Source organism: Mustelus asterias, chromosome 3 (assembly GCF_964213995.1).
Source record: "Mustelus asterias chromosome 3, sMusAst1.hap1.1, whole genome shotgun sequence".
NCBI classification, from domain to species: domain Eukaryota; kingdom Metazoa; phylum Chordata; class Chondrichthyes; order Carcharhiniformes; family Triakidae; genus Mustelus; species Mustelus asterias.
Window position 1 is genome coordinate 30,315,809 of NC_135803.1, and position 27,090 is coordinate 30,342,898.

Here is a 27,090-nt window from a genome sequence, read left to right on the forward strand (position 1 = left end):
TGTCTACATAGAAATAATCAGTCTATCTGGAGCATGACAGTTTCTGGACAAACGTCTCTTTGCCTTTGGAATTGTTTTGAATTTCCGGAGCTCTTGAGCTTCCTCTCTTGTCTCCAGTAGCTTCTGTCAACGTTTCCTCTCTGGGTAGAACTATCTCTGCTTCAGGAACACTAGACTCAGTCGGTTCCTCTGGAATGGGGAGGACTTCCACCAGCTAATTCATGTTTCTCCTCCAGATCTGTTTGTCCTGCGTCCGTACAATGTGTGACACTGGTCCCGTCTGTTGTTGGAAACCATTTCTTACCTGACGTGTAGTTCCTCGCCAACACGGTTTCTCCCTTGCTGAACTTCCTTGACTTCCCCTCCTTTCAGGCCATCTGACTCTTCTGGTTCTTTGTTACCACTTCTCGTGTCTCCTCTGGCCCTATCAGGTCAAAAATGGTCCTCAATTTGTTGCCAAACATCAATGATGCTGGGGAACACTGGGCCTGCAGACTCCTTGGACAAGTCTGATTTCAGTTGAATTTTAATCTCGACTCCTTTCATCTCACCAGGGTCCCCTTGAACACATCCTTATATTTCTCCAGGATGTCCTGTCAACTTGTTCTCAAATCCACCAGCCTATTTACCATGCCCCAGTTTAATTTTAATTTCTGCAGCCAGGAGCATCCAAACATGGCAGGGTTGACCACATACAACGGCGCACTGGTCCCTCAGTTGCACTTTCACCAGTACATATCCTCTCAGTGGCACCACTTGCTCCATGTAAATATGTAAGGTGATTCTGGAAGGCTTCAACGGTAATGTTTTCAAGTTGTCCCTGTATACTGAGTCCGGAATCAGTAATACCGCTGTCCCATATCTACTTCCATTTTAACTACTTTGGGAAGGTAGTTCTACCTTGGGAAGGACCCAGAATCTCGGCTTCTCAAACTCATAATATATTCAGTCGGAATTCTGTTGATTTGGGTTCTTCTGCCTCCTTTGCAGATTTGGCAGAATCCCTTTCCCCTTCTTGGCTGGTGGCGTGTATCTTGTGCCTAGTCTTCAAGTTCATCTCTCTCCAACTCCCCTTTTCCTTTTTCAGTTGTACCCCACAATTATGGGCAATATGCCCCACCTACTTATACCGGTGGCATTGGACTTCACAAGTCCAGCCTGTGGATTCTCTGTGGCCAGACTTACCATAGCGGCGGCATTCTATGCTTGACACCATGTTCTGTTGTACTTCGGTTACTTTGCTCAGTCACCGACACCTAACTGTGTTGCTTCATTTGCAACCAGTTCCATAGCAGTAGCTATCTCAAAAGCCACTTTTAAAATCTTAAAACTTTATCAGCAGTTTCTGTTGTATCGCTTTGTTGGGGAGCCCACTAAACCAAATGGTACCGCAAAGTATCTTGCAGGAACCCTAAGCCGGGAATCGAACCTGGGTCCGTAACGCTGTGAGGCAGCAGTGCTAACCACTGTGCCACCGTGCTGCCCGTTTGCATTACTCCAAAAGTAGAGATTATTAACTATTGCAGATACTAGTTTTGTGGAGATCAACCCAGATAGTTCGATGTTGATGCCAAGATGTTGGAAGTTAACTATCACTCTACAATGAGGGAAACTGAAGTCAAAACTTTGTTCTTCTCCAAAAAGTGGATTTGAGAGGTTTTGTTTGGTGGTATGCAGTGCAGGGGCTGGGGGAGTGTTGGGGGAATGAAGGAATTGTTTTATTGTTATAATCTCCATGGAGACAGATAATTTTTCGAGAGAAAAGTGAACTTCTGGTTAACAGCTAAACGAGTGACATCTCGAGATTTGTGGGCACCTTGATTCCCCATTTAACTTTTAGCACAGCCAAAAATCTCCTGCTGTGGTTCGATGTTACACTCTCCTTTATGTGGGCACTTCATCCTCCAAGAACCAGATTTAAATTATTCTCAGTTCCTGATGGCTTGTTTGCTTTTTACTTTCCCAACCAGGTAAAACAATTGATCTCAAAACTTTCACTGTGAGAATTACATTGTAGATTATTTTCCTCCAGCTCCAAGTTAGGTGAGTCTTCTACCCTCCTTTAAATTCTCACAAACTCGGTCTTCAATCTGAGCACAAGCTCCCATCTGTGTTTTACATGGTGAACAATAAAGTCGATATTTTCTCTGCTTTAGGTGCAGGTCTGGCTGCCTCTGTCATGCTTTCTGCCTCTCAGATGATTACAGACCACATCAAACAGAAATGGCATCTGTCAGTTATATTCATGGATTTGAAGTGACACCTGATCTGAAAAAAATGGTTTCCTCTGCCTGTGAAACACTAGCCTTGTATCTAGGTAGAATTGCTAAGTAGCTTATCTTTGATCTATACTCCCCTTCACTTCAGAAATATGTTTAAGTTTATTTATTAGTGTCACAAGTTGGCTTACATTAATACTGCAATGAAGTTATTGTGAAAATCCCCTGGTTGCCACACTCCAGTGCCTGTGCAGGTACAGTAAGGGGCAATTTAGCATAACCAATGCACCTAACCAGCACGTCTTTTGGACTGTGGGAGGAAACCCACGCAGACATGGGGAGAACATGCAGACTCTGCACAGACAGTGACCCAAGTGAATAATTTACAGCACAACAGTTTACAACCTGATACCAGCACTTTTCTGGGACCTTTTGGAAACTCAAGGTCTACTCCTGGTACACTCAGAGACTGTTGCATTAAGCGTGAATATCTTGCATCTTCTCAGTAAAACAATCCTAGCCTCTCTTTAATCCCTAACAATCAAACCATCCATGCTTACTGTCAGGTAGACTGCAGAACAAGGGCACATGATGCTGTTCAGTTACCCCAAATTCCCAAAGTATAATAATTCTATAAACAAAAAGATACAGTCCCAAAACATATTCTTATAAGCCTCACAACTGTAATATTACAATTGAATAAATCTATTTAAAAGTAAATTTGGTGCTTTCAATCTATCCACATTCCGGAGGGAGTAGTCATTTTTATTTTTATTTCTACATACTATGGTGCCATCATTTGCTCAGCCACTAAAAAGAATATAGATATGTTTTTATGTTATTTGAATATGGAACAAAGACCAGTAATGTGAACATAATTGCCGAAAACCGTGTTCTTGAAAATCCATGTCTTGTTTTCTGAATGATGCTGATGATGTTGGAAAATGATGAATTTCAGGACTGAAGACATTGTAAAGACGTATGCATATAAATTATTAAACAAGCTAATGAATAGTGAGCTTAAATTGCTGAGATTGAAACACAGGTTTTCATCGCAGTAGTGGATAATGTACGAACTAAGATTGGTGGAATACAAAAGGCAGTATATTGTTATAGAGTGTATTGCAAATAGTGTATTGCAAAAATAGGGCTCAGGGAAAACTGTGATGGGAAGTAATAGTGTAGTGTGAAAAGTCATGAAGTCCTCAACCCTGTTTCACTGGATGGTACTAAAACATCGATCATGCTGCATCCAGCAGGAAGCAGACCACAGAGAAAATGGTTTAAAAAAATAGGTGCAATATTTTGCACCACACGAATTTCTTTTTACTGACATGACCAGGTTGGTGGCTTGAACAAGCCACTCTTATGATTTCTCTCAAGATGTTCCCTGCACAAGTTTCAGATGTGAGACTCATGTCCTATTCCGTATGGAATGTTAAATGATGAACGTTTTGAAGAATAAATGAAATTAATTCACAAATATATTAATGTTTCTAGATTTATGAATCTGTTAAAAGGATAAGAAGGAATTATCCAACAGCCACCATCTGACCAAAACAAAGGAGTCGGCATCCCTGTCTCCTCTTTTGCTGTAGGTGATGTTGATGGAATTCAATGCAGTAATTTCCTCAACTGCTTAGTAGTTAGAGCCCTGCATCGAACGGAAGAACAGCAAGTGCAGATTGGGAACTGACAAACAATTACTCCCTGCGATTGATCTCAAAATGGACAAAGTCTCTGCCTAATGAAAGAATGTGGAATTCTCTACTGATGTTGTTTGTTTGTAGCAGAACAAGCTGTGAAAATATAAACAGAACTTATCAATCCTTTCAGACGTGAAACATTTTTTTCTTCACAGTTCTGCAATGGAATGTCCATCTGCAGGAGAGTGAAATACTAAAATAAAAATACTGTAGACGCTGGAAATCTGAAATAAAAACTGAAAGTGCTGTAACAGTCATATGGACCCAAGCCTCAATGTTTCTCTCCACAGATTCTGCCAGAGCTGCTGAGGTCTATTTTTATTATCATTGGAGACACTAATTTGACTTTGCAGACTAAATAGGCTGGGCTAATAGGTCATGTGAATGTAATTTAGGTATTTGATTTATATCAAACAGAGTTCTGGGGGCTCCCTAAATGGTTCATTAAGTTTAACCAGTGAGTCGCTGAACTATGCAAAGTAAGAAGGTTCCAGACTGGGGTAAACTGCTGTGCACTTACAATTAAGAGTGGGGAGAATCAGGTAGAGTTTTCACTCCTGATTAGTCTCCTGTGATTTGTGCTGCAAGTATGTGTACGAAAGAACCATAAATTGAGATTCAGTGAATATCAGCAGACCATTCATCAAATGGTCTGCTGATATTCACTGCAAAGGTGCATGTGAATAATGGTCACTGTGGAGTTACCACCACAAAGCAATTTGCACCTAGAATTATAGAAATCCACAGCGTAGAAGGAGGCTATTCTATCCATCATGTCTGCACCAGCAAACAAGGAACTATAGTCTAATCGCACTTTCTGGTTCTTAGTCTATAGCCTTGGAACTTTAAGTGCATATTCGTGTCTTTTTTAAAAATGCTTTGAGGATTTCTTTCACCACCCTCTGAGATGGCAAATTCCAGATCCCCACCACCCTCTGTGTGAAAGGTTACACTTCAGATCCTCTTGAAACCTCCCACGCAATATCTATTGTCTCTGGTTATGGCTCCATCTACAGAGGGGAATAGACCCTATTCTATTTACATTTTAAGCACTTACAGTTAGGTTTCCTCTGTTCTAAAGAACGGTGGCACAGTGGTTAGCACTGCTGCCTCACAGCGCCAGGGACCTGGGTTCGATTCCTGGCTTGGGTCACTGTCTGTGTGGAGTCTGCACGTTCTCCCCGTGTCTGCGTGGGTTTCCTCCGGGTGCTCCGGTTTCCTCCCACAGTCCGAAAGACATGCTGGTTAGGTGCATTGGCCATGCTAGATTCTCCCTCAGTGTACCCAAACAGGCGCCGGAGTGTGGCGTCTAGGGGATTTTCTCAGTAACTTCATTGCAGTGTTAATGTAAATCTAATTGTGACACTAATAAATAAACTTTAAAAACTCTGCTGCTGTTTGAGATTTGCTGCCCTCAGCCTGAGGACAACTGGACTGCAACTCAGCTGGCTAACAACATGCCTAACATTTGGAGAGAACGAAAGCAAAGAGGGGACCACTTGTTTTTTGAAAAATAAAAATAACATTTTTTTGAATGTGCCATTTAAAAAACAACAACGAGCAGCCACTTCTTTGAGGTGAATTGGGGGAAGCAGGCGGGTGGTGGACGAAGGGAGGGGGTGGAGTTAGACTAGGCCCCGGCTGCGCGGAGGGAGTCAGTGAGGCGCCGGCGCGAGAGACCCGAGACCGGAGAACAGCCACCCCAGGCAGCGAGTGAGGCAGCTTCATCCGCGGCTCCATCATGATCACCTCGGCCGGTGAGTTAGTCAGAGCCGCCGGTCCCCGGGAGGCTGAGGGAAGCTTCTCCGCGAGGCCCTCAGGTTACCCTCTCTCCCGCCCCCCCCCCCCCAGCACTGGCCCACTTGGACCGTGCCGTTTCTGGGCCTTGTGCTGGCTGTTACCCGGCACCCAGTGAGCTGAGTCATTGAGGCCCGAGAGCGGCCACTGGCAATGGGAAAGGCTGCTGATCCCGGGGCCGCTTCCAACAACATCCAGCCCGCAATCAGGCCGGGATTATTATCTGTGGTTTCCCTGTAATGTTGGAAATTTATTTGTTTATTAGTGTCACACGTAGGCTTACATTAACACTGCAATGAAGTTATTGTGAAAATCCCCTAGTCACCACACTCCGGCGCCTGTTCGGGTGACACTGAGGGAGAATTTATTATGGCCAATGCACCTAACCAGCACATCTTTCAGACTGTGGGAGGAAACTGGAGCACCCGGAGGAAACCCACGGGGAGAACGTGCAGACTCCGCACAGACAGTGACCCAAGGCTGGGAACTGTCAGGCAGCAGTGCTAACCACTGTGCCATTGTGTTATACCTGAGAAGAGGGTGGCTATCAGGTCGAGTCTTATTGAGCACTCACGGTGCTACTATGTTGCTGAAACCAGAACAGTTTCAATGAAGTGCATGTGTTGTTGACACTGGCTCCAGGAATATAAAGCGCCTTTTTGGGATTATATTCAGTCAGTAAATCCAAGCAATTATTAAATGACCAGCTACTTTTTTATAGAGAGTGCGGCAATGGACATACACTGTCATTTCACTCCTATTAAATCTATGGAAATGTCAAAATAAGTTTAAAGTTTATTTATTAGTGTCACAATTAGGCTTACATGAACACTGCAATGAAGTTACTGTGAAAATCCCCTAGTCGCCACACTCCAGTGCCTGTTCGGGTACACTGAGGGAGAATTTAGTACGGCCAATACACCTAACCACGTCTTTCGGACTGTGGGTGGAAACAGGAGCACCCGGAGGAAACCCACGCAGGCACGGGGAGAAGGTGCAGACTCTGCGCAGATAGTGACCCAAGCCAGGAATCGAACCTGGGTCCCTGGCGCTGTGCCACTGATTGTTCCTAAAACAAGTCAATAAGGGAGCAATGTAAGAGGGCAGTATAATAGTTCAATATTGATGGAGTGATTGGGAGTCAGGTTGCAACGTAAGACCATAAGACCATAAGACATAGGAGCGGAAGTAAGGCCATTCGGCCCATCGAGTCCACTCCACCATTCAATCATGGTTGATTTCAACTCCATTTACCCGCTCTCTCCCCATAGCCCTTAATTCCTCAAGAAATCAAGAATTTATCAATTTCTGTCTTGAAGACGCTCAACGTCTCGGCCTCCACAGCCCTCTGTGGCAATGAATTCCACAGACCCACCACTCTCTGGCTGAAGAAATTTCTCCTCATCTCTGTTCTAAAGTGACTCCCTTTTATTCTAAGGCTGTGCCCCCGCGTCCTAGTCTCCCCTGTTAATGGAAACAACTTCCCTACGTCCATCCTATCTAAGCCGTTCATTATCTTGTAAGTTTCTATCAGATCTCCCCTCAACCTCCTAAACTCCAATGAATATAATCCCACGATCCTCAGACGTTCATCGTATGTCAGGCCTACCATTCCTGGGATCATCCGTGTGAATCTCCGCTGGACCCGCTCCAGTGCCAGTATGTCCTTCCTGAGGTGTGGGGCCCAAAATTGCTCACAGTACTCCAAATGGGGCCTAACCAGTGCTTTATAAAGCCTCAGAAGTACATCCCTGCTTTTGTATTCCAAGCCTCTTGAGATAAATGACAACATTACATTTGCTTTCTTAATTACGGACTCAACCTGCAAGTTTACCTTTAGAGAATCCTGGACTAGGACTCCCAAGTCCCTTTGCACTTTAGCATTATGAATTTTGTCACCGTTTAGAAAATAGTCCACGCCCCTATTCTTTTTTCCAAAGTGTACGACCTCGCACTTGCCCACGTTGAATTTCATCAGCCACTTCTTGGACCACTCTCCTAAACTGTCTAAATCTTTCTGCAGCCTCCCCACCTCCTCAATACTACCTGCCCCTCCACCTATCTTTGTATCATCGGCAAACTTGGCCAGAATGCTCCCAGTCCCGTCATCTAGATCGTTAATATATAAAGAGAACAGCTGTGGCCCCAACACTGAACCCTGCGGGACACCACTTGTCACCGGTTGCCATTCTGAGAAAGAACCTTTTATCCCAACTCTCTAACATCATAAAATAATTGGAAGCTTGCATTTATTTAATACATTTAGCAGAGTAAATGTTCAAAGATAAGGAGAATGAGCAGTGAGTCACAGGTGGACTGATTGGGAGCAGTGATTTAAAGATTGGTCAAAGAAAAGGGCCTTTAAGAAAAGTCAAGCTGGTGAACAGGAAAGATGAAGGGATTTAGAGTTCTACAGAATAAGGCAGTGTCTGAATGTAATGGCAGGGTGAAGGAAGCTGCAATTATTGAACCCCCTTGTCCTGAGTTGAACCACTAGAGGAAATTGTTTCTCTAGATCTGACATATCAAATCCCTTCTCAAACCTGTAAGCTTGAGGGAATCAAACCATGTTTATGCAATTTTCTTTTATGACATAACTCTAAACCAAAGTATCATTCTGGGTGATTCTGCACCAAGGCCCACATATCCTTCCTGGTGTGTGATGCCTGAAATTGAAAACAGTTCTCCAGATGGGGTCTGACCAAGGCTCTTAACAATTGAAACATTTTTATTCCAACCCCGTTGTGTTAAAGGCTGACATTCTATTAGGATTATTTTTTTCCATCTGCATGAGCCTTTAATGATTTTGTGTATCAGGGCATACTTTGCTTCTCCTAGTTGTTCCCAAATTAAAATATTCTTTCTTGTCTGACTTGGATCCAAAGTGAGTGACCTCCTATTTTCCATGTTGAACAAAACTGTGGCAGATGAGAGTTTCGTTTATGATCCTTTGTAATCTCCTGCTTCCATATTTCAGCCAGCCAGGGCACAAGTCCTTTATCCCTGTTCTTTGTACCCCATCCCTTGTGCAAATCCTTGTCAAATCCCATCTGGGATTCCATTGTGGACAATGTGGCATGAGTTGTTCCAGAGGAACATGGTCTTTGTTGCCAGAGAAGTCCAAGAAAAATGTTGAGAACAACACCAGGAGCTCTTTGATCAGGTTGATGAAGGTAATGGATTTGAGTCAGTAAATCATGAGGCTCTGTGGATTGTGCTTCAAAGATTTGGATGTCAAAGAAACTATAATTCTGAAATTGTTTCATGATGATGAGATTGCTAATCTCATTGAGTGGGAGATCTGAAACAGTTGCCTTCAGAATTCAAACTGGGGTCAAGCAAAGCTGGTTGTATTATTTACAATCTACCCGATCGTGACTATTTGCCTCAAGGATCAACTACCCTCTGGTATCAGTATTAAATACCATCTAGATGGAAAGCTCTTCAATCTCAGTTGTCTCTGTGCCAAAACTGAACTGACCTCCATAGGTGTTCACGATATACATGATCTGCTGTTTGCAATATCGTTGCCTGCTCTGCACCAAATTTACAAACCTCTCTCTTCAATGTTATGTAGGGGAAAGTAGGCTGGTCTTTGAATGTTTCCAAAACAAAACTCCTATATTAACCCACACCTAGTCAGTCAAATATTCCACCACCTATATATGAAGTTGTGATTCTGAAATATGTTGAGCACTTTCCATACGTTGGCAGCCACCTCTATCAAATGGCCGCCATTAACAAAGAAATCCAACACTGGATCAACTGCATCAGTTCGACCTTTTTCAAACTATGGAGTGAGTGTTTGACAACAAAGGCCTCCGCAAGTTAACTAAAGTCTTGGTGTACTGACCTGCTGTCGTCAACAAGCTCCTGGAGTGCCTTTCAACAACATATTAGGACGCTAGAGAAATTTCATCAGCAATGCTGCTGCATCCTCCAGATCCAATGGGAGGACCATCGAGCAAATTCTGAAGCCTTTCTTGACGCCAGGTCCACAATTATGCAGGCAAAATAAACTTGGATGGACTGGACATTTGGGATGGCTATACACTCTTCCCTGTCAGTTCCTCTTCTCCAAGTCTCAAATGGCCAGCATTCTGGGAAAGGTAAAGAAAATGCTTGAAAGACACTCTTGAAGCCCTTCTTGAATGCAGCGGCATTGACTGGGAGGAGCTTGCTACCAAACATTTAGAATGCCGACAACCTGTCCATCAAACTGCATCATGCTTTGAGGCAGAGAAAAAAAGAAAAATAAGCAAATCCTGCACTCTGGATACCACTACCTAATGGGATGTCCTACTCCAAGTGCTTAAAGATCTGTGGGTTGAGAATTAATTGGCCTGCTAAATCACAGCAGATCCATGGCAGAAACACACAACCCAGAGTAGACAACACCCTCAAATTGAGGGATCGCCAATGAGTGAAGTGCATTCAGATAAAATCCATAGACCATGTCCCATTCATTGGACTAATACAGCTTCAGAAAATTCAGCTTTGTTAGTCCATCATAACGTTCATAAATAAATCCATGCTGGCTTTGAACTGTCAGACTTGAGCATGTACTTAGTTACACTCTCTTCCTTTAATGATAGATTGTACTAACCTCTCCACAACCGACTTGAGGAAATATGGCATCAGAATGCCTCCGAACAAATGGTACACATGCAGCTCTTTAGTCTGTGTCGTAAGATGCTCTTCAGGAGACCACTGAAGGGTAACAATGTACCGACTAACTTGCCATTCCTTTTAACTTTTCTTCTGTCGTTATGGGAAGGTGTCCTACTCCACCAGCAGCTCCCGTTCCCTCCTTGCCCACTCTTCCCCTGGCAATAACAACAAAGCTGAGGTATTAGTTTGCAAGAAGAGCTTAAATAAATTGATTGCATTCCCTGGGGTTCAGAGGGTTGAAAGTTTGATGGAAGTATTCAAGGTATGAAGGGGAACAGATATTTCTCCCAGTCTACCTTGTCTCTGTTAGTTGGGAAGTGTCGGACCAAGATGCGTTGTCTAAAAATTAGAGCCAAACCTTTCAGAAGTGAAATTAGGAAATGTTTCTTCGCGCAAAGCACGGTAGAAGTTTGGAACTCATGTCCGCAAACAACAGTTGATAACTTAATATTAAAACAGATTGATAGATTTTTGTTAACCAAAGGCATTTGGATATATGGAACAGACTAAGAAGTTTAACAACGCCAGGTTAAAGTCCAACAGGTTTATTTGGTAGCAAACGCCACTAGCTTTCGGAGTGCTGCTCCTTCGTCAGGTGGAGTGGGAGATCTGCTCACAAACAGGGCATACAGAGACACAAACTCAATTTACAGAATAATGATTGGAATGCGATTCTTTACAGCTAATCAAGTCTTAAAGGTACAGACAATGTGAGTGGAGGGAGCATTAAGCACAGGTTAAAGAGATGTGTATTGTCTCCAGCCAGGACAGCTAGTGAAATTTTGCAAGTCCAGGCAAGTTGTGGGGGTTACAGATAGTGTGACATGAACCCAAGATCCCGGTTGAGGCCGTCCTCATGTGTGCGGAACTTGGCTATCAGTTTCTGCTCAGCGACTCTGCGTTGTCGTGTGTCGTGAAGGCCGCCTTGGAGAACGCTTACCCGAAGATCAGAGGCCGAATGCTCGTGACCGCTGAAGTGCTCCCCAACAGGACGAGAACAGTCTTGCCTGGTGATTGTCGAGCGGTGTTCATTCATCTGTTGTCGTAGTGTCTGCATGGTTTCCCCAATGTACCATGCCTTGGGACATCCTTTCCTGTAGCGTATCAGGTAGACAACATTGTCCGAGTTACAAGAGTATGTACCGTGTACCTGGTGGATGGTGTTCTCACATGAGATGATGGCATCTGTGTTGATGATCCGGCACGTCTTGCAGAGGTTGCTGTGGCAGGGTTGTGTGGTGTCGTGGTCACTGTTCTCCTGAAGGCTGGGTAGTTTGCTGCGGACAGTGGTCTGTTTGAGGTTGTGCGGTTGTTTGAAGGCAAGAAGTGGGGGTGTGGGGATGGCCTTGGCGAGATGTTCGTCTTCATCAATGACATGTTGAAGGCTCCGGAGGAGATGTCGTAGCTTCTCCGCTCCAGGGAATACTGGACGACGAAGGGTACTCTGTCCGCCATGTCCCGCATTTGTCTTCTGAGGAGATCAGTGCGGTTTTTCGCTGTGGCGCGTCGGAACTATCGATCAATGAGTCGAGCACCATATCCTGTTCTTATGAGGGCATCTTTCAGCATCTGGAGGTGTCTATTGCGATCCTCCTCATCCGAGCAGATCTTGTGTATACGGAGGGCTTGTCCGTAGGGGATGGCTTCTTTAACGTGTTTAGGGTGGAAGCTGGTGAAGTGGAGCATCGTGAGGTTATCCGTGGGCTTGCGGTACAGTGAAGTGCTGAGGTGACCGTCTTTAATGGAGATGCGTGTGTTCAAGAATGCAACCGATTCCGGAGAGTAGGCCATAGTAAGTCTCATGGTGGGATGGAACTTGTCGTCATATAGTTGTTTTAATGATTGTTCACCGTGAGTCCAAAGGAAGAAAATGTCATCAATGTATCTGGTGTATAGCATTGGTTGAAGGTCCTGTGCGGTGAAGAAGTTTTGTTCGAACCACAGAGGTAGGTATATAGAGTTAGACTTCAGATCAGCTATTATCTCATTCAATGGCGGGGACAAGCTCAAGGAGCAAAATGGCCTACTCTTATGGTTCAGTTCAAAGTGTTGTACATGCCAATAATATGTGTAAAACTTCCTAAACAGTGAGATGAATATGAAAACTATTTGCAACACTGTTATGTGTATGGTTCTGTACGTACAAAGAAGGGAAACAAAGCCACACATAATAATTCACTGGTTATGAAAGTTTAATTTGATGTGATATCAAACTAATCGTTCATGTTGTGTTTTATTTGTCGAAACAGTTTCTTTCAGTTCAACTTGGTCATCTCGGGTTATGAAAAAATATTCTTCAAATATTTTATCTTTGAAATTATTTTTTCCCTTTTTCTGAATGGCTAAGCTACTGTTTTTGGCAGGTTTAGTTGCATTCTGCTGTTGCCAACTGCCAGTACCAAGGTGGTTTAATGGTCAGTTATATGGTAATTCTTGAAAAGGGATCGGTCATAGAGCACGCAACTCATTTGTGCTGAAGATGAACAAGTTCTATACATTTTTATTTTTTTCTCCCCATCTTTTCATTTCTGATTATGTTTTTAGTTTCCATTACAAATGTGCATGGTTTTATAACTTGCTTGTTCATTTTTCTCCAAACTTTTCAAAGGCAGTGATGCTTGTTAGAGCATGGTTCAGTGTGAAATTGCAAAATTCCACATATAAGTTGGAATTGTTTGACTACAAACTTTGAAATCCAGTGGCTGCAAGCTATTCGATCTTGGGGATATCACATCTGTCCTCATCTGACATCCATATAATTATATCCTGCAGAGATTGGGAGTAAAAAACAAGACTGACTTCCTTCTCCATAATCCTGGAATGCCACATTGAATTGTAATCTCTTGCCACAGTTGTGGCAGAAATGAGCTAATGCAGCATACACCAAGTAGTTTAAAGCTGGGACCTTCCTGGTATGTGTAACTCAGTTGCTCACTGCCTGCACACATGCTGCAAATGCATTTCTACCTATATCCTTTTGACTGCAAATCCTTTTGAAGACAGTTTTTCTAATGATGGTGTAAATGGATTCTACTCTATCTACTATGAAGGTTTCTGTGGAACAAATTTAATCCATGCCCGATAAAACTGGTAAAGAGACAATGTTCCCTGAGTACACTGACTGCACTGTTATGCATCAGGTCATTTGTCTGTGTTAAACAGTGAATCATGGATTTTCTTTCACGTATATATTCTTGACATGCAGCATTACTGTTTTTTCAGTCTTATTTTGTGCTGTATTATGGTTGCTTTTATGAAAATTGGCTCTTCTACTGGAAGAAGTTGAGAATTGAAACTGTGTCTCCTGAAATAAAATCTGACCAGCATGAAGAATCTTAGTTTGTGAGCCTGTTGGTAGTAACTATTGGTATAGACAGTTTCTTCTTTGTTTCTTGTGATCTACTGGGAGTGATTGATATATTTTGTGCTAAACATTTTCCTTTTAATTGCACTTTATAGCTGGAATCATTTCACTTCTGGATGAAAAGGAACCACAGCTCAAGGTAAGTGTTTCTTCCTCACAGAAATGATTAAGCAGGATTGAGGTATACTGTGTGATCTGGGAACCGAGTTAAATACTTTGACTGCAGTACTATTTATTTCTTTTTAATGTCATCTTGTTCTTGAGACATTCGCAGCGTGAAATTAATGTAAATATAGGAGTGAAGTCTATGTATTTTGTAAAATAAAATTAAACTTGGAGCTGCTGACAGATTTGGTAAACCTTCTGAATGTTAAAATTAGGCTAGCATTTGGATTGTAATATAGTTTGGATACTATTAAGGCCGTGTGTTTACAAGGTTGAGTTTCTTCATTGCTTGTGAATGTTGAGAAGTTTCTTTGGTTACTGGCTGAGTTAATCTCACAATTTCGGGACATACAGCATTAATACAAAGTCTACAGCTGGCTTTGCTCTCTTAACTGAAGGAGGCGGCTCTGATGAAGAATCATCTATACCTGAAGTGTTAGCTTCGTTCTCTCTCTGCAGATGCTATAAGACCTGCTGAGATTTTCCAGCATTTTCTGTTTTTGTTTGTGACAAATCTACATCCCTGAATGAATGCTTTTTTTTTCTCTCTGTTCTAGGAGTTCGCTCTGCACAAATTGAACTCGGTGGTCAATGACTTCTGGGCTGAAATTTCAGAATCTGTGGTTAAAATGTAAGGAATTTATGCTGTATTCTAAGAAGTGATGCTGTTTGATGGACAATTCAAATTTCATCAGCTAACTTGTTTCTTAAATGTACAGCTTTTGTTTCAGTGCTCTCTCCAAATCTCTGCATTTTAGAAATCACTAGTTGTCGAATGGGTACTCCAGCTTTCTGTGCTGCTTGTAACCCTCTACATCCATTAGCTGTCACATGTATTTGTTGTGAGACCACTGAAAAGAAAATAACCTCTTTGACATTGATCTTTATTTGCTGATACTATGAGTTCAAGATGCCAGAAGCAAACTTTTCTTTCTCACATCATGTCACTGATTAACACATGAGCAATGGCTAAAATGTGTGCAGATTAGCAAGCATTACATTGCAGCCACTTTGCAATAGACTGGCTGCATGATGCACTATAAATGCAGGAAAATGATGCAGTTAAAGTGCTCTGCCAAGACCTAAACAACAATAAATGATGCATCATTTGAGTATAAAGATTTTAATATTGATATTGTGATTCTTTTAAGTGAGGAGCTATATGAAGATGAGACTTTCCGAAGTCGGGAGTTTGCTGCCTTGGTGGCATCTAAAGTTTTCTACCACTTGGGAGCCTTTGAGGAATCGTTGAACTATGCACTTGGAGCTGGGGATCTCTTCAATGTAAATGATGAGTCTGAATATGTGGAGACAATTATCGGTTAGCATTCTTTAATTCCCATCTAACGCCTTATGAATTATTTCAAAGGGTATCTACTTTCTTGTGAATCTTTGAGATAATAACTTGTCATACTTTACAAATTTTCTTTGACTATTTGAAGGTCTTCATCTTTGGAAAGAGTCTAACCAAATTACAATGGTTTATTTTTATTTTCCAACATCCACTATGGTGGTTATACTTATACAAGCTTTCTGTGTTGGTAGATGTAAAATGTGCAAAATTTTAGAATTGAGGCTGAAATTCACTTCTAGGGTCAGTGGTTGAGGCAAAATCTATGTCAATATTCAGGATGAAGTGAGTTGAAGGACTGTGGGAACTAGACTGTTAAATGTGATTTATAAGCCTATTTATTCATGGACATGGCTTAGTCTAAATTATTGCTTCTCGGCCTTTTGGCTAAGATCAAGTGTAGTATCGATATGCTGTATTTGGTTGAAGTCACTAGGTTACATTTTAGCTTCATTTGAAGCAATTTTTAAAAGCGGCATCTCGACCTTTTGGCTAAGATGCAAATGAGATCAAGCCTTGGAGGAGGTGCAATGCCTACTCCAATCAGCTTGGATCATGTAGATCAAGCCCAAGACAGAAGGTGAGAGCCCTGTCTTGTCAGCTTGGATCGGGAATGTCTCACTTGTTGAGACTCTGAATTGGACTTGATTTGATTGAATTGGATAAAGAAATAAAAAAAAATGTTTTGAAAAATAAATCATGTTGTAAGTTCTAAGTATTAAAGCATTGGTGCCCACTGAACTTGGGATGATACCTACAGGTGTTAATGTGTTAGCACTTTCATGAATCTTGCGCTACCATGCCCTGGTAATACACCTGAATTTTATTAAACTAGTATTATGTTTTATATTAACCGTGGGAAATTTTTTTAAAGTGATATTGCCATTTGGTACTAAATTAGGAAAGTTTTCACGGTTGAGTTTGTGCCTGCTAGAAATTGAGTTCAGTATTGCTCGGATGCAATTCACAACCATATTTATATTGCACATTTCCCATAGGAAAATGCCCCAAGGTGTGTTAGAAAGGCATGAAGAAAATGAATGCTGAGCTAAAGAAGGGGACATTAGCTGTGATACCTAAAGCCATGACATGAGCATATGACAAATAAGTGGGTGTGCAAAAAAAGTTGGTAGATATTTGGAAGGCTGGAAGAGTGTGGGACATAGCTGTACAGAAAATTATTTTGTGTTTGGATGGGTGAAGGAAATTGAACCTGGCTTATCCATACCGGCACTGAGCTTTCAATTATCTTTTTCTTCCACTTTATGTTTCCAAGTGAGCAATATTCCCCAGGTACATAAGCTTCAGCATTTAATTGTTGGAAGGCAATCTTTAGTGAGCTTGATTGCTGCTATGGCATCCCAATATGTCTGCAAGAAGTAATTGCCAACTTTCATGTTTTAAGGCATAGCAGTGGGTAGTCTTGACTTGTGTGTTTAATGTGATTGTCATTTCTTTACTGCAGCAAAATGCATTGATCATTATACAAAGCTACGAGTTGAAAATAGAGAACTACCTGATGGTGAGGAGAAAAGTATTGACCCTCGATTAGAAGGTATTGTGAATAAGATGTTCCAACGCTGTTTTGATGACCATAAATACAAGCAGGCAATTGGCATTGCTCTAGAGACCAGGCGGCTTGATGTCTTTGAGAAAGTGATTCTTGAATCTGTAAGTATTCCTTGTTGTAATAATGTCATTTCTTGTGTAATATACGCTATTGCTTTTTTCTTTCCACCCTTATTCAAAAGGGAGCATTTGAAGGTTCATTCTGCAGTAGCTTTTATTGTTGATGTAGAATTAATGCTGTAGCTTCGGTTTTAGTAAAGCCATATTGTTGAAGTTTTAAAGTGGTGCCACACGAGCAATGATGTGTTGATGATGTAGTCTGCTTATAACTAATCAGCAAATCTGGTTAATTACAGGTGACAGGGTGCCATTTTCTGATCATTTACATTTTCCTGATAATACCAGTTTGTTTTAATAAATTCTAAGGAAGTTATTTTAGTCATTTGGTCATACAGAACTTGAGTATTGCTGATAAAATAGACTTTCTGTCAACTTTTTGTGTTGCACCCATCAGGGCATTCTCAAAAATACAATGAAAGGGTATCAACAAATTTATAATGTATGAGAAGTGAGTGCTGGTTGTTTGGCAAGTGGACTCTGGCAGAAAATGCACCAGTTGATGGTGACTGACAGTTAACTGTCAAGCATTGTTTGAAATTTAAGCCAAGCAGAAAGATTCTGGCCAAGACATTGCCCTGAGGAAGGAACCAGTGAATGGCTGTTAATTTGGCTGAAACAGGTGCAATGTGTGTCCAGCGCACTCTTTTCCTACAGTATAAATTGATTAATTTCCTTGCATTGTATTCTTGCGACTGTCCTGATGAGTTAAGATGGAAAGCTTTGACAAACAGAATTTTTTTCAACTATACTGCCATGTGTAGAGACGCTGCTATATTAAACTCTATTATATCTTCACAGAATGATATCTCAGGGATGCTTGCGTACAGTGTGAAAGTGTGCATGTCACTTATGCAGAATAAGCAATTCAGAAATGAAGTTCTGCGTGTTCTGGTCAAACTATATATGAATCTGGACAAACCAGACTTCATTAATGTGTGTCAGGTAATATTTTAACGATATATCTATAAATCTTGTGTATGTGACACGTTTCCTGTCTACAAACCTTAGTTCACGGTAAGATTGTGGAGTGATATTTTTATAGCAACATTTATAACTGAATCTAAACTATGTAAACCTGTCACAATGTAGTTTCATACCTCTCGCCACTGGTGGCTCTATGACATCTCCCTATTCCTTTCTCTTCACCAAGGAAAATGGTCACAATCTTTCCAATCTATCCACATAGCTGAAGTTCTTCATGCCTGGAACTATTCTCATGAATCTTTTCTGAACCCCTTCTCATGCCCTCACGTCCATCTAAGTGTGGTGCCCAGAATTAAATCAATACTTTGACCTCTGTTCACTGTCCAGTCTCGAGGCTCGCTCTTATTGTAGTCCCACTCCACCAGACCACTTGCTGACATGCCACCTATGAAAGCCAACTAAAGTTTTTAGTTGTTCCCTACCTCAGCTATCCTGTTCTGCGCTGTCCCGATGCCCAGAATATTTACTTTTTTAATCTGCCTGGCCTGGACAACCAAAATTAGGTGCAAGGCAGACAGAAACTGATGAGGGAGAAGGAACATAAGAGATTGCAAAGAGAGATGCAGTGGGGAGAAATAGCAGCAAAGAGTAAATCACACAAGTCACACAAGTCCTGGCCACAATTATGGTGATTAGGGAATTTCCCTGTCAATAATGTCTGCTGTTCGTGAATGGGATTGATTTCTGTGCATATAGTTTGTATTATGTAGTTATTGTCCACTTACTGCATCTTGCTGGCAAATTCTTGCTGCAATCTAAAAATATTATCGCAGTTTGGCTCATGATTTTGGAGGCTGTGCTGGAGTTTGGTTCCTGAGCCTGGAGACTAATCGTAATTTTGGGTCATGAACTCGAAGATTTCTGTAAATAGAAACCACAAATTCCACCCCCACCGCCAATGCTTTATTGACACTGCTGTGTCACCTAATCGCTCCAGGAAAAAGTTGGTTATAAGGCCTGCTTAAAAGCCTTGTATATGCTGAAACTTTACTTGCTTTTGGCACCAATTTCTGTCACCTTTTTTATGTCATTATAATGGTAAAATCCTATCTGTTTTACTGTATAAGATTTAAAAAAATAAGCAGTGGAAAAGCTCATCTACTTGTCATATTCTAATCTAGCTCTTGACATGCTGCATGACCACTGTCACCTGGTGGTTAATTCTCATTGGCATTTTGTTCATAGAATCATAGAATTGATACAGCACAGAAGGAGGTCAGTTAGCCCATCCTGCCCATGCCAACTCTCCTTCACGTTTCCCTGTAACTTGCAAATTATTTTGCTTCAGATAAATATCCAACTCACTTTTGGAGTCGTGAATTGAATCTGCCTCCACTACACTTTCTAGACATTGCATTCCAGATCCAACACCAAATAGACCTGAAACAACTTGCTCAGCGACAATGCACACAAACCTCCCCAGCCAGGAAACCTCTTTTCACAGAACTACTCTCCAACAAGCATGCCACCTTGCCATCCACCCCAACCCCTGGAAACACAACAAAAGTCCCCAACCTAACAGCCCCTTCCCCCAACACGCACCACCTCAACAGCCACCTAAAATACAGCGGAACCCACGCATCCACCACCCTCTTCCTCCAGGGGACCTGACCAACACCTTTTCCCTCCCCCTTTTATTTCCTTCTCCTCCCGACCCGGCATCTTTCCCACTACATGTACACCAATCCCCCCTCCCCCCATCCCCATGTACCTGACAAACAAAAGAACCTCCCCCTCCTCAGCTAAAACCGAGTAGCTTTACTGGGCAGATCTGACTGAAATTCTCATAAAGTTGGACAGTTGTGGATGAACATAGAACCCAATTACAGTTCCTCAGTGACTCAAAATCACAAAATATCCAAACTCACGACTTAGACTTAGAGATACTACACTTGGTGAGGCAAACTAGATTAGATTTCCTCCTGATGGGTTTTGTTCCAATCTCTCTGAGGCCCAGACTCAGGGTCTTGCTGCTGCTTTTGCAGTGGTTGATCCCAGGTTACTGCTGCCAATGTCTCTGAATCTCCTCTTCTTATTCAGATGTTGCTGGAACTGACCATGCTTCCAATAATGCACTAATCAATGACTCTCTTTTTGGTCACAAATGCTGAAGAGTTGTCCCTCTGTCAGGGGTTGTAATTCTCTCAGGAACACGACGCAGATTGTCTGTCCAATCAACTCCCATGCTTGTTCCATAGCTGCACATCTTGTTCTTTGTTGCTCCCACAGTCCCTAGGCTGATTAAGTTAATCCTTTTAACCATCAGGCTTTGCTGTGTCTCCACTTTGCTGGTGCCTTTATGAATACCCATCAGACTACAAAGTATAATGTGGGGAAAAGTGAAGTTATTTATTCTGGTCATAAGAATAGAAAAACTGAATTTTTTAAATGATGTGAAACTTGTAAATTGTTCAAAGAAATTTGGGTATCCTTGTACGAGGAATGCAAAAAGTCGACATGCAGGTACAGCAAGCAATTGGGAAGGCAAACAATATTGGTCTTTATCGCAAGGGGATTGGAGTACAAAGTTGTAAAAGGTTTTAGTGAGACCACATTTGGAATATTGTGTGCAGTTTTGGTCTCTATATTTAAGGAAGGATGTGTCTGCTTTGGAGGTGGTGCAGCAAGAATTTACTAAATTCGTTCCTGGAATGAGGAGTTGTCTTACCATGAGAGGTTGAGTTTATTAGGTCTATGTTATCTGGACTTTCGAATAATGACAAGCAACCTTATTGAAACAGACAAGATTTTGAAGGGGTTTGATGTGAAGATTGTTTCTTCTGGTTATGGTGTCTAATACATGAGGGTACTGTGTCAGGATAAGGACTGATTCTTTAGGACTCCGATGAGGAGAAATTCCTTCACTTAAAGGGTTGTGAATCTTTGGAATTCTGTACCCCAGACCAGAGGTTTGTAGATTACCCATCATTGAATATATGTAGGGATGACCAACTTTTTCATGCCTCGGAATCAATAGGTAGAACATAGAAAAGCTACAGCACAAACAGGCCCTTCGGCCCACAAGTTGCGCCGAACAATTTCCTTACCTTCTAGGCTCATCTATAACCCTCTATCTTACTAACCTCCATGAGCCTATCCAAAAGTCTCTTAAAAGACTCAATCGAATCTGCTTCCACCACCACTACCGGCAGCCGATTCCACGCACCCACCACCCTCTGAGTGAAAAACTTACCCCTAACATCTCCTCTAAACCTACACCCCAGCACCCTAAACCTGTGGCCTCTTGTGACAACCATTTCAGCCCTGGGTAAAAGCCTCTGAGAATCCACTCTATCAATACCTCTCAACATCTTATACACCTCTATCAGGTCACCTCTCATCCTTCGTCTCTCCAAGGAGAATAGACCGAGCTCTCTCAACCTATCCTTATAGGGCATACCACTTAATCCCGGCAACATCCTCATAAATCTCCTCTGCACCCGTTCTATGGCTTCCACATCCTTTCTGTAATGAGGCAACCAGAACTGGGCACAGTACTCCAGGTGGGGTCTGATCAGGGTCCTGTACAGCTGCAGCATTATCTCCTGATTTCTAAACTCAAATCCTCTATTGATGAAGGCCAGTAATCCATACGCCTTCTTAACCACAGCCTCTACCTGCGACGCTGCTTTGAGCGTCCTATGAACCCGGACTCCAAGATCCCTCTGTTCTTCCACACTGCCAAGCGTCTTACCCTTAATATTATATTCTTCCATCCTATTCGACCTGCCAAAATGAATCACCACACACTTATCTGGGTTGAAGTCTATCTGCCACTTCTCCGCCCAGTCTTGCAGCTTATCTATGTCTCATTGCAACTGCTGACATCCCTCTACACTATCCACAACACCACCAACCTTTGTGTCATCAGCAAACTTGCCAACCTATCCTTCCACTTCCTCATCCAGGTCATTTATAAAAATCACAAAGAGCAAGGGTCCCAGAACAGATCCCTGGGGCACCCCACTGGTGACTGACCTCCACTCTGAAAAAGACCCATCTACAACCACTCTTTGCCTTCTGTGGGCAAGCCAGTTCTGAATCCACAAAGCAACGTCCCCTTGTATCCCATGCCCCTTCACTTTCTCCATAAGCCTTGCATGGGGCACCTTATCAAACGCCTTACTGAAATCCATATAAACCACATCTACCGCTCTTCCCCCGTCTAAGTGTCTAGTCACATCTTCATATGGGGAGCAGGTGGAAAAAATGGCATTGAAGCTTAAAGTAACCAGAGTCGTATTGAATGGTGGAGCAGGCTCAAAGGGTCATGTGGTTTACTCTTACGCTTATTTATTGTGTTCTTGCTGGGAAATCTTTGATTCCAATTTGCATTAACCAGATCCATTCTCACCCCATTAATATTGTCCCTCTCCCCATTATATTTATTTGGGTATGCTTTTCGCATAGCGAACCTAAACCTTATGATATTATGATCATTGTCCCCTAAATGTTGCCCCACTGACTCTTGATCCACTTGACTCCCATCATTCCTCAGAACCAGATCGAGCAGTGTCTCCTTCCTTGTTGGGCCTGAAACACAGTTAGTTCAAAAATGTTTCTGAGCATACTTCATAAACTCTTCCTCTTCTTTGCCTTTCTACTATCCTGGTCTATGCTAGGGTAAATAAAGTCCCGCATTATCATTCTTATTGTTCTTGTGCAAATTTCATATTTCTCCCACTTGGTGGTGGCTTATTGAATATACTCAGTAATGTGATGGTTTCTCTATTGTTATTTTCTCTCTGATATGCATGATGACATGATTTTCCTAGCAAATGTTTAGTGCAGATAAGATATGTATTTGCAAATTTAAAGTCATTGTAGAAATAAATTTGCCCCAAGTTTTTGTTTTGAACACTTGCCAGTTAGGTGAAGTAGTATCATTCCTAAAATCATGACTGCGAATTGAAAAGCCATTTCCACTGTGCTGAGCTTGAGTGTTTAAATGCTAGCAGGTGGCACATTTGTGCTACCACCTATTTGCCTAAATTTAGCCTGTTGTTAAGATTCCAGGAATGCAGTCGGCTGTTGCAAAACGAGATTTGATCTAATTTCTGTTGTTTTGTTTCTACAGTGCCTAATTTTCCTGGATGACCCCCAGGCAGTAAGCGATATCTTGGAAAAGCTTGTAAAGGAGGATAACTTACTCATGGCCTATCAGATCTGTTTTGACTTGTATGAGAGCGCCAGCCAACAATTCCTCTCTAGTGTCATCCAGAACCTGAAGACTGTAGGCACTCCCATTGCTGTTGTACCAGGTTCTACAAACACAGGGACTGTGCCAACTGCTGAGAAAGAAAGGTAAAGATGCTGCTCATAAAGCCATAGTGGATGAGAATTTAACTTTCTGGTTATTGGCTTTGTTTTGATAAATTTGCAGTAATTGTTCAGAAAGTGTTAATATGCATAAAGCATGACAAATCTCTGAAATTCCTCCTTTGATTCCACATGCATAGTAATGACTAAAAGACCGTCATGTCTTACAGATTGATTTTCTTTTTGTTAACTTCAGTAAAAAAGGCAGAACCGCTGGTTAAAAAATAGCCGACCTGCCTCTGTTTCAGGAAACTGCTAAAAATGGAAATTACACTGTTGAGAGTACCTTCTCCACACACATTGCAGTGGTTCAAGAAGGTGCCTCACCACCACATTCGCCCACATCTAGTAAATCCAAGTTAAAAGTAAATGAACTACATGTAACAGTTTAGAAATATTGTTAACTAAACTCTGTCAAGTCAGTGATGTTATATCTAGCCTTTTGAATTTTTTTGAGTGTATCAACATCTGTGATTTCTCACTGATCAATGATCAGGCACATAACAGCTGCTAAGTAACAATATCTCAACAAGACAATATTTTGCTTTGTGCATAGTGAAAAGGTCATGTGTTCGATTATTGAGAAAATCAGTGAGGATCTACATTCTGGATTTGATGCCTATTTTCTTTGCAGTGTCTTTTGAGCTTTGTGGAGGTATTCTGCAGTAGCATACATATCTGTATTGCATGTAAATAGCAAGTGCCTATTTGAGGTTGTAACATTTATATTGAGTTGGGAAATGCAATCGAGAAGTGTGTTCTGTGTATTTTTCTGTAGTAATCTGTCAAATGCAAAAAGATCACATTTGACTTAGTGGCAGTACTAAGGGCCGTCATAGTAGCACATTGGTTAGCACTGCTGCCTCACAGCGCCAGGGACCCAAGTTCGATTCCTGGCTTGGGTCACTGTGTGGAGTTTGCACATTCTCCCTGTGTCTGTGTGGGTTTCCTCCAGGTGCTCCGGTTTCCTCCCATAGTCCAAAGATGTGCGGGTTAGGTGGATTGGCCATGCTAAATTGCCCCTTAGTGTCAGTGGGACTAGCTAGGGTAAATGCATGGGGTTGTGGGGATAGGGCCTGAGTGGGATTGTGGTTGGTGCAGACTCGATGGGCCGAATGGCCGCCTTCTGTACTGTAGGATTCTATGATTCTACTCTTTGCCTCCAAAGTAGAAAAAGTTGTGGTTTGACACCCACGCTAGAACTTGGACACAAATTACATTATCTTTCTGTAAATACATAGTAGTAGATATTTGTAGTTTAACACTTCTATGGGAAGTACAGTGGTAGTTTATTGATATTTGGAAGTACTGTTAATGTTAAAAAAATGGACTGTAGTGTTGGTGTTGACTCATCAGAGCATGTTACTTTCTCTGCCCTTAGCTGTACATAGAAATGGGAGACAAATGGAGTCCATGACGGAAACCCAGTGATATAATATCAAAAACTGTTACTTTCCTTTTATAGTTTAGCTTTGAGCTAGAATGCAGCTAACCAAGAAGAGAGATGCTTTAAACTTCAAATAGCTTTTCTTAAATGGTGAGCCAACTGATATTTCTCTTTCATAACCAATTTTGAATTCTTTCCAGTGAAGCAATGGAGACAGATGAAAAATTGGGAAACTCTCCAGTAGCATCTGTGAAAACAACAGAATTGGTGAGGCAATAAGTAGGATTGTATTGTGTTCCTCCCCCAACCCTTTTTAGGTTTGGAAATTTTCACCCACTGTAGAATCGTGCTCTGCCATTTGATTTGGTCAAGCAAGATGAATGTCTGAGATCCCCTGTAATGCCAATTTGTAGCAGATTGCGGAGTGATGTCTGATAAGGATAGAATCACTGGCTTTGTGCTATTGCTTTCTCTCTAAAGAGAAACACTTAGTATCGCGTTTCAAGATATTTTCACTTTTTTCAAAGACAGGATTTGAAAATTGGAATTAGTTATTATATTTTTCAGTCAAGTATGTTTATGTTTTTTTAAAAAAAAACTGGAATGAAAGGTGTTTTATGATGCCAGATTCTCCCTCAGTCTAAAATTGAGCTCATCTAAGTAATTAAGCAACACCTCACACCCATTGTTTTGGAAATTCCTCCGCTCCCTGTCTGTGTCTGCATCTCCTTTTTTAAAAATACCTCCTTTTTTATTGAAATGAAGGCAGCATGCGAGAGTCAGATTTGCTAAAGGGAAAACTGAGAGAGGCCTTGCTGAGATGAATGGATGCAAATCATCTTGCATATGCCATATAAGATGATCCACTAATGCAGGCTAACGTACTTTGTTATTGTGCAAACATATATAATATGGGTGAATTAAATGAGTCTAGTTCCAGAAAGATGCTTATTGATAATCCGGTTCTTACCAATTGTTTGGTCTGTCTTTGGGGAGATTGAAAAAACATTTGCAAAGGATAAAATTAGCTAGTTCAGATCACAAAGGGGTGCTTTTGTTACGTTGCTGAGTTGCACGATTGATAAAGTAAATACAGAGTAGTGTCAGCCAACTCCCATCAAAGATATTCAGACCACTTATAAAAGCGATTGACATCACTAAGCATTTCCTTTATGATGTACATAAGTGGTAAATGTATGGAATCTTATAGATTTTACTGTACATTGTTCTTAAAAGTTGTCAAAAATGTTTGATTGTCAGAAGTTTATGTTTTATTTTACAGACTGCTGAGTCCAAGGCCTTGCAGGATCAGAACACAAAAATGATAAAAATATTAAGTGGTGAAATGTCTATTGAATTACATTTACAGTTTTTAATACGAAACAACAACACAGATCTTATGATATTAAAGAACACAAAAGTAAGAGACTCAATCTAACTTTAATTTTAGAAGTTGAATATTCACTTTTGTAACGTAACTTATGAAAATTTATCTATTTGCTAGGATGCAGTCAGAAATTCGGTTTGTCATACGGCAACTGTGATTGCCAATTCTTTCATGCATTGTGGAACAACAAGTGACCAGTTTCTCAGGTAAATCAAAATGCAGTGCAAGTTTATTTGTAAGGTAATGAGATTAAACAAAAGAGTTTTGTCAGGACAATGGAAATTTAGATAGATTCTCTTCAACCCACAGATGTTTGTGCAGCAAAATTTTTAATGCATTGTTGGGTGGAATAGAAAAACATAATGGGCTAGGAGGGAGTAGTGCGTGGGAACTTTATTTGGAAGGCACCTTATTGAGCATTGTAATAGGCTGTCAATTACAAATTGTAAAAATCTGCCAGAATAAAACTTATTCCACGTTTGTTTGTCTGTCGTGTATAGGAATTCACCAGGATAAGAGTTCTTTTTATTTTTGATGTTCAAAAGAAACAAAAATACTGCAGATGCTGGAAATTTGAAGTAAAAGCAGAAAATGCTGGAAATACATAGAACATAGAAAAACTACAGCACAATACAGGCCCTTCAGCCCACAAAGTTGTGCCAAACATGTCCCTACCTTAGCGATTACTAGGCTTACCTATAACTCTCTATCTTACTAAGTTCCATGTACTTACCTAAAAGTCTCTTAAAAGACCCTGTCGAATCCGCCTCCACCACTGTTGCTGGCAGCCCATTCCAATTGAGGAATTGAGTTTAGGAGTCGTGAGATAATGTTGCAGCTATATAGGACCCTGGTCAGACCCCACTTGGAGTACTGTGCTCAGTTCTGGTCGCCTCATTACAGGAAGGATGTGGATGCCATAGAAAGGTGCAGAGGAGATTTACAAGGATGTTGCCTGGGTTGGGGGGGCATGCCTTATGAGGATAGGTTGAGTGAGCTCGGCCTTTTCTCCTTGGAGAGACGAAGGATGAAATACATAGAACATAGAAAA

The 27,090-nt window shown here is 41.5% G+C and overlaps 1 protein-coding gene and 1 non-coding gene across 2 annotated transcripts in view; both read left to right on the forward strand.

Annotated features, from left to right (window-relative positions):
- The first annotated feature begins 5,540 nt into the window (after nucleotides 1-5,540).
- psmd1 (proteasome 26S subunit, non-ATPase 1) overlaps nucleotides 5,541-27,090 on the forward strand; it is a 105,806-nt gene continuing 84,256 nt past the window's right edge. Inside the window, exons 1-10 of the mRNA XM_078206864.1 lie at nucleotides 5,541-5,682; nucleotides 13,853-13,896; nucleotides 14,480-14,553; nucleotides 15,074-15,243; nucleotides 16,739-16,944; nucleotides 17,761-17,904; nucleotides 23,024-23,250; nucleotides 24,853-24,919; nucleotides 25,935-26,072; nucleotides 26,157-26,245. Coding sequence (XP_078062990.1) covers nucleotides 5,667-5,682; nucleotides 13,853-13,896; nucleotides 14,480-14,553; nucleotides 15,074-15,243; nucleotides 16,739-16,944; nucleotides 17,761-17,904; nucleotides 23,024-23,250; nucleotides 24,853-24,919; nucleotides 25,935-26,072; nucleotides 26,157-26,245 — 1,175 coding nt within the window. The 5' untranslated portion in view covers nucleotides 5,541-5,666. The remainder of the gene's footprint in view (nucleotides 5,683-13,852; nucleotides 13,897-14,479; nucleotides 14,554-15,073; nucleotides 15,244-16,738; nucleotides 16,945-17,760; nucleotides 17,905-23,023; nucleotides 23,251-24,852; nucleotides 24,920-25,934; nucleotides 26,073-26,156; nucleotides 26,246-27,090) is intronic.
- Nucleotides 15,641-15,839, forward strand: LOC144492003 (U2 spliceosomal RNA). The gene has a single exon (XR_013497557.1). It is a non-coding gene; the product is annotated as a U2 spliceosomal RNA (small nuclear RNA).